General features: G+C 32.8%; 1 protein-coding gene across 1 annotated transcript in view; it reads left to right on the forward strand.

Annotated features, from left to right (window-relative positions):
* The window catches only part of LOC123523178 (uncharacterized), a 125,635-nt gene that overhangs the window by 1,435 nt on the left and 108,127 nt on the right, over positions 1-16,073 (forward strand). Inside the window, exons 2-18 of the mRNA XM_053543101.1 lie at positions 3,112-3,270; positions 3,713-3,971; positions 5,741-5,904; positions 6,408-6,560; positions 7,128-7,389; positions 7,832-7,998; positions 8,176-8,346; positions 8,767-9,022; positions 9,249-9,412; positions 9,791-9,964; positions 10,629-10,884; positions 11,342-11,508; positions 11,973-12,152; positions 12,920-13,172; positions 13,430-13,593; positions 13,939-14,109; positions 15,811-16,060. Of these exons, the coding sequence (XP_053399076.1) occupies positions 5,796-5,904; positions 6,408-6,560; positions 7,128-7,389; positions 7,832-7,998; positions 8,176-8,346; positions 8,767-9,022; positions 9,249-9,412; positions 9,791-9,964; positions 10,629-10,884; positions 11,342-11,508; positions 11,973-12,152; positions 12,920-13,172; positions 13,430-13,593; positions 13,939-14,109; positions 15,811-16,060 (2,897 nt within the window). The 5' untranslated portion in view covers positions 3,112-3,270; positions 3,713-3,971; positions 5,741-5,795. The remainder of the gene's footprint in view (positions 1-3,111; positions 3,271-3,712; positions 3,972-5,740; positions 5,905-6,407; positions 6,561-7,127; positions 7,390-7,831; positions 7,999-8,175; positions 8,347-8,766; positions 9,023-9,248; positions 9,413-9,790; positions 9,965-10,628; positions 10,885-11,341; positions 11,509-11,972; positions 12,153-12,919; positions 13,173-13,429; positions 13,594-13,938; positions 14,110-15,810; positions 16,061-16,073) is intronic.

The following is a 16,073-nucleotide window of genomic DNA, read 5'->3' on the forward strand; positions in this document are numbered from 1 at the left end:
TATTGACAATTTTTCACTGATTCTGGGATTTCGCCACTTACAGTCTATATCAAAAGTCCACATGAAGTCTAAAAGAAGTCATTAAAGATATTACGTGTACCATGTAGAGAATCGTACAACGTTTACCCATCAATATTTTTTCACTCATGAATGTACTCAATACAATTAATAATTGTTGCTATGGACTGTCCGGTTATTCTTACGACTTTTAGCCGTAACAACTCCGAAAAAAAAAGTCCGAATTTCCTGTGACGGGTGCTAGTCAAACCACAGAGCCAAAGAATCGACTCCCTGACGCAATTGTCATAAATTGGCCTTGAATGTGCAGGCTATGCTTACTAGGCGGCTGTAAAAATATAATGCTCAAACGTAGGCCAGTGCAGAAATTTTTATTAGTGTTGTTAAGTTGTAAAAGAGTGTGAATTTCTTCAGATATCTGCTTAAATTGTACATTATGTAACAATAAATAAGACATCAATAATTTGCTGAATACAGTGGACCTGTATTAAAATCGATAGATTATGTATTTTGACATTTTTCGGTTTCAACAGAAAGTAATGAGTGCGTCAACCTACAATTATGTACGAAGAATGCCGACTTACTTAGATAATTACTGTAAATCGCAGAAAGGATCATTTCACCACCTTAAAGTGTTAGAATCACATTAGATGTCAGTGGCATATTTTGTTGCGATGTTTGCAGCGAAGCACTCCTAAATAGTCACAGAAAATCCTTCAAAATAGTGAAATGAAAATGATTAGTATAATAAAAATATTATACGTAGGTTGTTACAAATATATCTAAATGATTTCCCATTGTTAGATATACATTTACATTTCATATCAAACAAGGAAATGCCTTTAGCTAAAAAGCCTAAACTTAATAATTTTAGTAAAAGTCGTGAGATTTCTTGAATAAAATTTATGCATGTCTAATTTTAATGCACCATTTAACTTTCGAAAATGGCCTTTACATGACTGAAAATAACTGTGATAAACAAACAAAAAGTTTGTTAGGTGCGAATCAATTACAAGGATTTTTAAACAAGTGTATATCATATTTTGTCTACCTAATTAGTAGTCTTATATCACTTTTGACCATCGTTCTTATGTTGGCTTCTGTTTGCTAGTCATTCAGAGTTGTTGCTCTTACTTTTTCTTTGATAGTTACCATATCTACACATATCTTTACATTGGTTAACGTCAACGGGGTTGCGATGTATGAATTGTTCATTTAATTTGACACATGTGCAAGAACAAAGCCTAAATGTGCAATGGTTTCAAAACATTTGTGAATGCAGATATTGCAGTTTCTATATGCCTCTACATATTGATCGTACGTGTATTTCAAACAATTCCCTTTTTACCTTTCATAGTGCTTATATATCAGCCACCGCGCAGAAATATTGTAAAACAATCGTCCTGCTACCAAGAAAATTACGGGACGATGGTAAAACAATGTGATACTAAATGGCGACACACTTTGCAATGCCTGGTAAATTAAATTCAAACTCTTGCCACAATCTACAGGCAATTAACATTTACTTCACAACCTTTATAAACATAATGAAAGTATTTAATATATCAATATTTTGCAGAGTGCGATTCGTCAAATTCTCTCACTGTACTCAAAATACTGTCAGATAATAGCATTGTTTACATTTGTAGCAGGTGGGTGTCTCAACACCAGTAAAAGAAGTAATGTTAGTATTACTGCATTTCTTTTGTTTTTTTTTTTGCTCGTTTTACAAGCAAACTAGGTAATATTCAACTATTGAGATACAAAGTTTGTACAATAGAATTAAAATGATAAAAATGAAAATATATAACTCAACTAAAAATCATTCTAATATATATATACGTGACGACGATGTCTAAGATAAGATAAGATAAGATCAGATCTTAACTGCCCCATGTGGTTCTGGGACGATCTGTGTATGAAAAGAATTGGAACCACTGCCTTACCCATGCAGGATCGTAAGAGGCGACTAATAGGGTCTTAACACTTGGTATTGCAGTAACTCTGTATATCAAATGGAAACATATTCACATCAAATTTGAATGTAGGGATAATACACGTTTTTTTGTGTATTAACTTCTGCAGAAGCCCGCGGGATTGTTTGTGACCGAGACCGAAAATATATTTCACGACGATTTATGTATTGTTTTCATATGTGATGACTTGACGATTCCGGTACATTTTTTATTTACCATTCCAGTTGTTCTTGGAAACGGTAAACATGTTTTAAATATCCCTATCCAGGGCCCGGAAATAAACAACACTATCAAAAGCACATCCTAAAGGTTTTAAGGGATTTTTTTATCTCTCATTATTACAGAAATAAAATTACCAATGATTGTTCATATCATTTCACACTTTGGTGGACTCGATCACAATTTCAAGAATAATAACTTTACATTCGAGTTATATTGAGTATGGACACGCAGTTGGAGTACGGATAAGTACGAACGTAGTGTCAAGTTTCCAAGCTGTTTATATAAATTCTTGGAGAAATTAGATAAAAACATGCTGTCTGATACTTACCAAAATCATAAATATGATACATAAAAACAAAGAATCGCACAGGTAAACATGCGATTCTTTAATATCCGTGGTTGTCTACAAAATCTGAATTGACGCAGAGTTCTAAAAGGGGAGTAAACAAGGGAAGAAACGAGTACGAACAATGTTGGGGGCAGCGCATTTGGCGTTAGTTACTGATACAGTAAAACATTCTATGGTTTATATTGCATCTTTAATGCTTCAAGAAGAGGTTTTTATGAAAGAAAAAAGACGCAGATACCAGATGTCAATCTGCGCAGAATTACATATACGGCCCTGGGCGGATCCAGTGAAAAAAGTAGTTCTTATGCAAGAATCGACAATGATGTACAATTTATTTTGCAATATTTTTGGGTCTATATTATTTTTTTGAATGAAAATATTTTGAACTTATATCAAATGACGATTAATCTCATTACACAGACCTTTTAATTTTGAATCCGTGGCAGTTAACACGGAACAATACCGCCAGCGATCAACAAGTTAAATGCTTTTGTTTATGTTTGCAAAATATTTGTATAACATATATTTGTGTTTAACCTTTTTCAGACTTTAGTCTCACAGAATGGAAGGAAACACATAATTCAGACGCGTCTGAAAGACCATCCGAATTTTTGTCGGCCGAGCTGTTTGAATATCTTGGTTTCGCTGAATATTTGACATCGGAATGTACTATCGACCAGATTACAGATCAGACATTTGCCGACGGTATCATTATGACTGTATTGTGATTTCACTTACGGTTTATTGTATTATAAAAATTCTATTTATTCAAAATTTACCTAGAATATACATTCTTCATTTTTGAAAAGGTAACAGCATTCATATATCGACCAAGAATAATTGATATAGAATCAAGGCGTAGCTCTAGGTCGATCAATCCTCATATCGACCTAAAAGTTGAATTTTTCATTATTGTTTTCAACAAATCGATTGAAAACAGTTGTAGTAATAGGTATTTTGTTGTGAACTGGTGTTAAATTCTTAACGACTTCACATGTAATGACGTCAAATCGTTATGATGCCACTGCAGAAGGCCAATGCATTGTTATTGTTGTTATTTGTTGTTGCTGTGTTGTTATATATTGTTGAAAATATCGTTTAACTATCGCTGCAGTTGATAAATTATTTAACTTCAATTTACTGACAGAATGCATAGATTCCAAACCAATTTGGTTTGCCGAGGATGACGGCTCTCTTTATTGCACATTTAAAGAGTCTTGCACCAACATCAAGTGTTGCTTTAACTCAGCCGATCTTGGAAGATCATTTTCAATTGAGTTAGATGTCAGACCATGTGACTTCGAAATTGCCGCTACAATTGAAAAGTTCAGCTGGAAATCAACACTCGTTGGATATGAGTACGGAAAGCAGAAAACGTTATCGTTGTTTGGATTAATTTCCTTGAAGTAGGATCATATTTATACTCTTACGTTAAATGATTGTAAAGATTTAGTTTAAAGTGTTTCCGGGTTTTTCAGTTGGCAACATTTGCCTAACATACTTTGTTAGGGCTGTCATTGATAGAAACGATATCGATGTTTCAACGATATTTTTTTGTCGATCGATTATCGATTCCCATTTTCAAAAATCGATTTTTTACAGAGAGAAAAAACTATCCAGATAAACACTCAGACCCTCAAAGACAACTTAAGTTCACAAAGTTGAAAATTCGGCTAAATGCAAAAGAAGAGTGAAGGCAAAATAAAAATTAATGATGTTATTAATTTTTATTTATTTCTTTTATTTCATAAATACAAATACAACACAATCAAACTGTAATATGAAAAGTAGGCAATAAAACTAAATATAGCATTTACAGGAAGGTATATAGTACGCATATGAACAAATAGGCTGTTAATCTAACTAAATAATAGATATATCGATGTATCGTCGATATTTGTCTTCTGATATATCGGTATCGTCGATATGCTTAAGACCCAATCAATGACAGCCCTATACTTTGTCATTGAATAAAACACTAACGTCTGGGTACAATTAATTGAAGAAAATGTACAGAGTTATATCGAGTGTTAGTATTTGAGTTGGTCCACTATACATTATTTTAGTTTTTAGAACATACTCTGCGTTATACACATTTTTCGACGTTATTCTAAATATTTTGTTTATATAAGTGAGGAAAGCTGTAATGAATAATAAAAGTATTACAAATAATTGAGAAATAGATTGCAAGTTCAGAAAGACGTTACATGGAGTTTGAAACTCAAATGCAATCCCATTTCCTCATTCTTCTCAAAAATAGAAATAGATAAAAATTAATTGTACTTGATCTACACCACTTATAATTATAATGTCCTACAAGAGCATCATTATGTTGGAATGAATCTCTGCTTTCCCGGTCAATATCATTTTTGTTCCCCGACCACTAAGTGGTGGGGTCATAAAGATTCATCCCTCCGTCCGTGTGAAAAATGTTTGTGACATGCCTATCTCAAAAAGTATCTGATATACAAATTGATGAAATCATTCATGAGTCTTTATCATGATATGAACTTGCACATCTCCTATTTTTCGTCTGGCTCCGCCCCTGTTTCCAGACTTATGACCCCTGAAACAGACAAAAATGCAAATTTTCACCTGGTGACGTGTCTACCTCGCAAAGCATTTGATATAATTAATTGAAAACTTTCATGACTTTTTTTATAAATAAACTTGCGCGATTTAATACTTTTCGCCTGGCTCCTTCCCGTATTTCCAAATGTATGGCACCTCAAGTAGTCGATAATGCAATGCACATTTTCACATAATGGCATGCCTAGCGCAAAAGGTATTCTATGTAAACTCATGAAACCTTGCATCATGACGTGACCCAGCACAATTGGCATTCTTCTTGAGTTTTTAGCGCTAATACGGCTCTTGAAATAGCCATCAGTAGTTGACATTTTGTTTGTGATGCTCATAGCTAAAATGCCATATGGCCTATAATCATGATAATAATGAATCATTTATATAAAATATTTGTTGAAGCTTTACCCCCTTAAGAATGCAAACATACATTCTAGTTTCTCTTGTGTGATGAGATGGCTTTAATGCTCACATGTATTTAAGGACATACCCTTTACGATTTTGTTCACATTAAACAATTCGTATTTGATCATGCGAGCAAAACCATACAATGAACATGCATAACAAACATGAGTAACAATTATATTACCAGATACACCATTTTCGATATCGAAGCTGAGGGTGAATACATAGTGGATCTACAGTTGATGCTCTGCACAGAGCCAGACGGGCCATATCTATTTGATGAACGCATCCTAAACCATCACAGACTACAAAAGACAAAATGTGACTGGTCGACATCTGCTCAAAGAAATGGTACATAATTTTCTACTACAAATATATATGAAAAAACATTTATAGTGCCAACACATATGTTTTAATCAATGTGTTTTAGTTCAAATAAAATTGAAAATTTTCTTTATCTTTAAATTTTGATTTAGCGTCAATAAACGCTTTTTTAATTACACATTAATGTTTTTTATCTTATGTTTTTCGAGATCAAACTTTTTATGACGTAAAGCCGTAAAAAGCAGCAGCTCAGCAGGTAAATCAGTGTTTTGTTAGCACAGCTTCAAAAATGTCGCCAAAAAAGAAATAGTGGAAATTCATTAAAATGTCTGTTACTTAGGTGACCTGACCGTGTTGGTATTGTATAAATCCTAACTCACTTGTCACTTTAATTTTCTACTCCAGATGACAATTTAATCATTTGAATTAAACAGAATGGGATATGCGTCTAATGAATGGTTGCAAATTTAGCCATAATAATCTTAACAAAGTTAATTTGTTTTGAAATAACTTCCCTATGTACATTTTAGACGAATTTGACCTTACGGACTGGATGGCTTCAAAAGATCTTCAACTACATTCCTTTTCGCAACATGGAACAGAGTTTTTGATGGAAGCTCTTGGCTTTGGAAAATTTCTTTTAGACCCCTCCTGCAAAACAAGTGATATTATTTATGACACAGGTAGTTTTTGTTGAAAATATGTTATAAATTCAATGTTTTGGAAACAAGCTGAAAATAGGATAAAATTTGAGGTGATTAAATAAAAGATCAATGAGTCTATATAATTTACCGACTGTCTACGATAGAAAAAAATATAAATATAAAATATGAAACCATTGGACAACAGAATGTTAACCCTTATCATGCTGGACACGACTGATCGTGCCTTTGCGATCAGTGTAGATCATGATCTGCACTGTTTGTCATTCATTTAGTACCTCTGGGTAATCACTCCTTTTAACAGTTTGAAAGTTGGACAAGTTCATTATAGAAATTAAGCAGGGTAAGGGTTAAAAATTTGCGGCTTTAGTTATTTGTTTGCGCTTACTAGATCATGTCTAAATACCACTCAAAGCAGTTCTTGTAACAAAACATTACTATGCTGATAATTATAACTTACATTTATGTAAATTTTACTTATGATTATGAACCGGATGCGCGCTACTCTCTGATTTTGTTCTATGTACAATATAAGGCTTGAAATATTATTAGTTAGTTTATAAGAAATTCAGTATTACCTTTATTTAGATTTTGGCTGTTCCTATATTGGTGACGCATTCCAGTCGCTTCCATCAAATATGCGCTGCAGAATGCATTCAGATTGTATGATGACAGAATGTTGCATAGATACAGAAGAAATTGGCCGATCATTTAGGGTGACAATAGATTTCGATCCTTGCAACTACAAGCTGTCAATCGAGATTGAAAATTTCAGGAATACGATTCTCTTATTTGGCTTCGAATTTGGATCTGAACAAAATATTTCGTTGTATGGTGTTGTTAGTGTACGGTAAGTTATTTGTGTTAAAAAACTGTCTACCTTGTCTATAAAATACGCCATCGGAAAGCCATAAAATTGGTCTTACATCACAAGTTGGAATACACTAAGAATGTTTAGATCAGACATGTTTGGTTGTAGAAGTTTCTTTCAAAGGTTGTCTTAGGTTCTGTATTGTCTATATTCAAAAATGATTTTATGGTTTTATTGATTTTTAAGAACATTAAATAGTGCAAAAAATCAGAAGATTGAGTAATAGACAAATGTTTAGTATCTTCTTCTAAGATAACTGATACAACATATATCTAAAAGACAAGCTTACATATATTGCTGGACACCATGCTAAGTGATAAAGAGTTTGTTTTTTTTTTTTGCAATATCGCTTTTACATAATTTATAAGCTTGAGAATTCTAAACCATTGGCATAAATTACGTTTTACACCTCCATTTGAAGGTATCAAATTGACGATCTTCAAATAGAAAACATGTTCAGGATCAGTGCTTCTGTGGAAGTGTGTCTTGATAAAACAACGTGTCTAATCGATTCACTGGTGCTTGACAGAACAACTTTTCCAAAGCCAGTATGTTCTAAAGAAGTGCAGCAAAGCTTCGCTATAAAAGGTAATTACTTGTATTTTATGTTCTACTGCTGTAATTAGCTACCTGTAATATAGCAGTAGTATCATTCACAAAAACATCATTGCATTATTGAGAACAATTGATGATTTTTACAGCAATTAAATGTGGATGTATTACTTATTACATTTTTTACATATCCGCACACTTCTTGATATACAGATTTCTCACTTTGGACCTGGATGAATAACTTCAATCTGAGTCAAAACGTAAATACATTACCAGACAACATATCGTCGATCCTTCTAAACGATCTTGGCATTACACCATACTTACTGACGGATTCATGCGCAATTGGTCAACCACCATTCTATAACGCTGGATGGAATAGTGGTAAGTCATTACTGTCAGTATATAGAAAAGCAAAATCTAGACTCTAGTTAAACTTTTTTTGTTATGTACTAAAATTTTAATCTAAGTATAGACTGGATATCTTTTTTTACTATTAGAAAGGCAATATCAATTATCGCTTAATGGAGAATTCGCCTTTTGTTTTCAGTTATTCTTCTGTGATCAATGCTAACTGATACCTAATCATTGTTTAGAATTTTAGTATCGAAGAAGTAACTTTATAAAGCGATACTAAATCCGCAATGCAGAGCATGCCCAACATAACAACCTATAGAAGAGAAGTTAATTTCTGTAAAACATACTTTTATTCATCTGTTTAATTCAATTAAAGTGTGTATGTTTAATGACCAGTAACGTAAACGGACCAAATATGTATACTATAATTAAATTCTTATTTAACAGATAGTTGCCAGCTTGGTACAAACCTGCCTGGCGACATAAGTGACATATCCTGCGCTGTATCATCCGTTTGCACCTCTATATCTTGCTGTCTGCCTGTTCCGCTCTTTGATAGAAGTTTGAAAATTGTCGCTGATGTCAATCCATGTACACAATCAATGACATTGGGAATTGAGAGGTTGCTGTTTACGACAAGTTTAATTGAATATACCTTCGGACAAGAGGAATATATTTGGCTCGGAGGAGTTTTCAGACTTGAGTATATCTATTATATTGCTTTTTATCATTACAAACTTCTTGTTCCGATATTACTTCGAAATTCATAACATGATCTATTTGCAATAATTAGCATAAAGTAAACGCCCTGTAATATAAACTACGTTGTTGCCTCTATTGTACTTAATTGAATTAATCCTGCTTCACCCTCTATATTATTTTGATGAATTAATAATATTTCGGAATTGAATACTTGTATTTTGTTCTAGATATACTATTCACGATCTTCCCAGCTTAAATCAGTATCTAGTTTCCATGACAATAGAAGTATGTTGGGACAAAGATGAAGAATTTTGTGAAACTTATTTACATCTTGAAAACCACCCGCTGCCGAAAATAGCATGCAATTTCAAATCTGGCTTCAATATACCTGGTAACGTGAAGTAGCATATATTGTAATACATAGGTACAATTGTCTTTATTTTGGACAAAGTTACGTGCGGAGCGGTCATTTTTTAATATGTTTCACAAGACCAACGTTATGCTATGCGATTTACGTGAACTTGTTTCTTTACATATTGTTTTGAATATTAAACAGCTGAGCAACTGGAATATTATGTAAATACTGAAAGTACAGATCTTTTTCATATTAGCGACTGCATTTACCCTAATAATGGTATTCAAATGTTAATGTGTATATGCAGCCTTTAAGTTAATACAAGCAAGACAAGCAATGTAAAAAAACCTTCAGCTGAAAATATTATTCATGATGTACTTAAACGAAATCTCCTGACATTGCATTCCATTTTAGATTTTTCAATCTCAGCCTGGCTTGGAAATCACAATCTAATCCAGGGTAGCCTTCTTGATCCAGACATTCGAAATGTTTTGCTAGCAGAATTGGGACTGAGTAATTACCTCACTGACAAGCAATGCAATTATACAAGTCTGGTCGCTCATGTTGATCAAAATGGCTGGATAGACGGTAAACATTCGAACAACTGCGTTAGCACACATATTAAATTAATGAAAAAGAACTTGCTGTTGCTGCGATGAATTCTCTATTTTCTTTAACATTTAGATATTGATTTAAAGGATTTTCTTATGGAAATTTTTAACTCAGCAGCAGTCTAATGCCAAGTGGCGGCTGACAAATGTCTTTTTATATTTGGTAATTTATATTTTCCGATCTTTGGGAGCAGGTTAATTATTCAATATCGTCATAATACAATTCCTCATAAGCAAATGCTAAGGGCCGTTTGGGATATTGCACGTTACGTTACAATAGTAATCTAGCGAACAGAATCAGTCAAAACTTACCTGCTATTATTTTGATTGGTTGCATATTATGCTTCATACGGGTGTCCTTCAAAATATTATTCTGCATTATGCAGATTTCAATAGCAATATCTTTGACAGTCACTGTGATAGTGTACATAAAGAGTCAAATGATGATTATGATAGTATAAACACGACAGAACTAAGTAGTACAATTATCAAAGACGAATTTACACGTCATACTTTCAGTAAGATATAGTACATTTAGAGCCAAGCCAAACAAAAATAAGACTGAAAAAAAAATATTGTAAATGTAAATACATTTAGATTAAAAAATAATAAAAAAACATAATGAAATTTGTTTATTTTAGACTGTCGCAGTCCATTCAGGAATTTACCAAGCATGTCAAACGGTATCGTGTGTTCACTTTTTGATGACTGTACATCTGTGAAATGCTGCATGAATGTAACTGATATAGGATACAACCTTCAAGTTTCCTTAGATATAGACCCCTGTCGACAAATATTGAACGTTAACATCGAGAAACTGGAAAACGAGATACTACTTAATGACTATGAGTTCGGTACGCTCGAGGAACTTTGGCTCTTTGGCATATGCAGAATGCGGTAACTTGTATATGATATTTACTTCGTAGTACCTATGTTCTCCTCTATAATATAAATATTTGAATTACATGAGCAACAAAATATGCACTATTTTATATCAAAACGAATTGATTAAACACACATTTCTTGTTGTATTTAAAGTCATATGGACACAATTTATGTCGTATTGGGACTTTTTAGATGTGTAACTCTGGAGAGATATAGACACGGTTTGATGACACTTTTGTGTGCATGCTAGACGACTATGACATTACACAGTGAATTCATAGGTGATATCTGAAAATGTTTGGCCCTTATTTGAAATGTATGATATTGGTATAACAAAGGTTAAATGCAGTTCAAGGAAAGAAATTGAGTTTATATTAAACATTTACTTGTAAATGTATAATTCTAACATTCTGTCTATCAATATAACAAAAAGTACCTTATTCCTGTATGTCTTGTACATTTGTTACAGATACGTAATTTTTGATCTAGAAGGTGAACGGAAATACCATGTGAGTATGAACGTCAGTATATGTTTAGAGTCGGACTTACCTTGCGAATACACGTACGTGGTATTTCATGATACAAAGCTGCCGAAGACAGCCTGCCTATGGGGGCCGCAGTCTACAAGAAATGAAGGTATAGCTCTAAATTCGGTAAAAATTGTAAGGGCAATATTTCTGTTGATAACTCATTAAACGAAATAAGATAATATACTTAAACTACATTTTTATCACTATTCCTGTATTAAAATGGCAGAAATGCTGTACAGACATGTACGTGGAAAGTTGCACCAAATGACACAAATCAAGAAAGTTTGGTTTTCAAAAAAAAGTATAGCTGCTCAACAGTTGCAACAGTGAAATTGATCTTTAGTGTTTTACGCGGTTACAGGACAAACATTTTTTTTTTCCATATAACGTAATAACAATTAAAAACGGACGGATATGTAATGTGACAGTTATGCTGTTAAATGATGCAATTATAAATGTAGCAGTCTTATCTGGAGAGGCACGAGGGCATTGGTCTTCTCGTTTTTGCTTTCTTACTTTAGACAGTTGGTGTATAAAAAAACAAAGACACAATTTACTTCTTTCTTCCAGACTTTTCGCTCTCTAATTGGGTGGCCGACTTCAAAGAACAACTGCCTGATGACGTCACAACTTGGCCAGATTATGCTCTAAAACTTATGTATAATGACATGGGTATTGCTGATTTCATGTCTGAAGTTTCTTGCATTTACGGACAATATCCGTATGATCGCATCAATGGCACAAGAAATGGTAAGTGAGTTGAGTATATGTATTAAGGTAATTCTGCACGTTTGAAATAAATGTTTTTCTACAATCTAAATTTCATCAAATCATATTTTTTTTCAAAGCATCATTGTAAGCGAAGGAAATTTAGCTAGCTAAACAATGGGCTGTTTACTCGATTTTTGGTAGACCGATTTGAAATAGGATTTATTGAAAAGTGGAAGTGTAGATGAAATTTTCGAGTATAGGAAAAGTACCGTAACTTAAATTTTCTGATATATTGTATAGGTGTAGATGTTCTTATTTATGCCAAAATGCAAATGTATATTTCTGTGTAATGAACTTTTGACAGAGCGACAACTAACAATTAGAGATATAATAAGTTCCAAGTAACATTTATGCAACATGTTAAATGTCTGCCAGGCATTATTCTTTGTTTCCCGGGTAGCTGAAAATATGCCTTCACTTACGGTTGATCAAACGTGTTGAACTACAGCCATTTCTCATGTTGCATTCGTTTCTTGTATACGTTTTTTTTCATAAAATCCAGGTATGCACAAAAGTCATTTATAAAGTCCGTTCTATTAAATGCCCGTTTTATTTTTCAAATGTTGTGCCTCAACCAAAATATTTTTATAAGTATCTACATCTTGTATCAGTTCTCACATAAAATGGGGATAAATAAGATTGATAGCTTTCAATACCTAAAATTGAAATGAATGTATTGATATTTAATGTATAAGCGTGACATACAATGACAATGGTATGTTACGCACTGATGTTTTACATTTAAGAATGTCCTTTGCATCATGGTACTTTGCCGTCGCTGGAGCACGTGACGTGTCACTTCCGGAAGTCGTGCACAGCTATCGATTGTTGCATTGACGAGCTATCACTTGGCAGATCTGTTAATATTTTCTTCAATATTGATGCCTGCGAAATGTCTCTTTCTCTTGGAATCGGAAAATATATGTTTAATTTGAGTTTAATCGACTATCATTTTGGTACCAAGGAATATTTTTGGTTGCGGGATATCATAAGGCTCGAGTAAGTACGCTATTCATATTGTAATCAATTTAAAAACTGTGGTTTAAAAACTAAAATGAAAAAAAACCGTGCTACATAAATTTCAAACATTTTTAACCCATAGCTAAAAATGTGATGTGTTTAGATATTTAAGTGGTAGGAATTCTTTTCAGTGTACGCAAATGTCAAAATAAACTGTTAACGAACAAAATGGCTGAAAAAAGTAACATTGAAAAGAATTATCTGAACTGCATTTTATTGTTTCTTTAATGTTACAGTTTTCAACTTTACAATTTACCTGAAAATGAAGCGTTTGTTGTTAATCTGGATGTAAGTGTTTGTTTGGAGACAGCCGGTATCTGTTCCCTTACGGGAAGCCTCTTCTCGGGAACAACTCTTCAAAAGCCGATATGCAATATGAATGAAGGTTTTAAAAATGAAAGTAAGAGCGCTATATATTACTTTTATCAGGTTTTGTTCCTTTCATGTATTAATATTATTGATGAGTAGAAAATATCGATGTGTTTAACAATTTAAATTTACAATACTATCAATAAACTAGTCAAAATTAAAACAAAACACCTAAATCTTTAACATAGATGTAGTAACTCTAACTGTTTTAAAAAGATTCCATAAAATATAGGTGTTTTAGCATATAGTGCTGGATTTAGTCTTTTAGAAATTCACTTTAAATGATTGAATTTTGTTTTATTCAAAAAGGTATCTTTGTCTCGGGTAAAAACTAGTGAAATCAATACAGAACATATCTTATATTTTATTTATTTAGACTTCTCCTTCATAAGATGGATGGAAACTCACGGCTACGTTGTTGATGATACAATTACTAGCCTTGACAAATCGATGCTAATGGATGAACTTGGAATTGCAAGGCTTTTGTTAGACACTGAATGTGATCCGGAAAGCATTAGAAATCAGAATATGAACAACAGCAATTCCGGTAACGATTGTATTTTACGTCGTTATCGATAAAATTAATAATGTTCATGTCTGTCTGTCGGCCGGTCGGGCAAATAGACACTATGTCGGTCCATTTGAGCCTATTGTTTAATCGCTCGAGCGATACCATTATATTATTTAGCGTGCAAAAATGAAAGCTGAGTTTACAGTTGTGCACGTTAAGTTTAGAAGATTTTTTTTATATATGTTACCGCATATTTCAGTCGGTGAGAAGTAATTGCTTAGCATGCATTTTACTCGAATTGCGTGTTAATCTAAACTGTTATCCCTGTTAAAGTAAAATTCGCCCTCGCGACCTATTTTGAAATGAACCAGTCAATCAGAATACATGTTACAATACTGGGTATCTATAGATTATATGCTTTGGCAAGCTTTTCAAGTACTCTAAAAGAAATATTTCGGTTCTGACTCGAGGCCGAGGGTCGTTCATTCTCAAACTTCGGTACCAGGTCTAGTAATTATGACTGTACAATACATTTATGAAATGTAAAACTAGTAACATATTTTGTGTGTTACAGTAGCTAATATATTTCTTTTTCAATTTTTGCGTTAATATGGCTTTTAGATTGTCCCAATTGCTTTTTGATAGTAGGTAAGTAGACATTGCGACTAAAACGTTTCTTATGCCTAAGTTCTTCAACACACATCTAATTTGGGTGGAATGTCAAAGTCACAGTGTACGTTAAAATTAACCACCCTGGAACCTCCGACTGGTCATTATGTGGAAATATACTATAATTTCTTGTCTTTGGTGACTTTGTATTCGTTGTAATAATTTTTAAATTTGTAAAATCTGTAACATATATTATGTCTGGAGTCTCAATGACTAAACTATTTTATAAAAAAGAGGTGCGTTACTCTTAATATGCTATTTCAACCAGAAATACAATAAGCATATTGTTTATGCTCATTTCGTAAAATTAATACATTAGATGTTGTTTAAGTATGTGCGAGCATTTGTTTTCAGGATATCCGCCCTTTTTGTTCCTCTAAAATTACTTTCTTATATAATTATACAAAAAAAGCTAAATATTTAAAATATGTTTAACATTGTTTTGAAAAGAAATAGAACATCCTTTTTGGCGGGCATTTACCGGTATTTTGATGTAATAAGCTACAACTGAAATAAAAGTTTTAATATTACAGTTGATATCATCTAGGACCTATGAATTAAATAACGTAATAACAGAACTTAAAATATCAAAATTACCCAGCTTTTAGAGTGTTTTTCCAAGTGCATTTTTTGTATATCTCTTGATCCCATTTTTTCTTTCCATTTTAAAGCATTTACGTTAACATGTGAAAATGAAAGAAAATTGTTTGTGACATTTATGCTTATATAATACTGATATAATAATGTATTCATAGTAACCTGTAAGACCTGAAATTCTTATAAAATTAAGTGCAATAGCATATGTTTTATAAAGTATTCCCAGTTTTTCAGTTTTTCTTAATTTCAGGAATGCTTAAACATAGAGTGCAGAAAATGCCCTATAAAATAAAAACGATCGCGGTGGCCTGTGGTTATAGCTGTTTACTTGTCAAAGAATCTAATGTTCTTCAAGCTCAGGGAGTATGAAAAAATTCTTAAATGTTGAAAAGAAATTGACCGTACATCCTTAAGAGAAAAGAAAAATAACATTCGAAAGAGGTTAATATATCAATTTTACATTAATTACAGCATGTTCTCTACAACGCAAGTTGGAAGACCTACCTGAAGATTTGGCATGCCATCTCACAGAGTGCACCCGTTTAGAATGTTGTATGAATGTAGAGCCACTTCAACAAAAATTTGAAATAACCCTCAGCATTGACGCTTGCACATACAGCATGGTTATAACAATTGAAAATCTTATACTGGAATATTCGCTCTTTGATTTTGACTGGGAAAGTGAACAGAAAGTGAATATGCAGGGTGTGATACGTTTAACGTAAGAAATTATA

The sequence above is a fragment of the Mercenaria mercenaria genome, chromosome 1 (genome assembly GCF_021730395.1).
Source record: "Mercenaria mercenaria strain notata chromosome 1, MADL_Memer_1, whole genome shotgun sequence".
Lineage (NCBI taxonomy): Eukaryota > Metazoa > Mollusca > Bivalvia > Venerida > Veneridae > Mercenaria > Mercenaria mercenaria.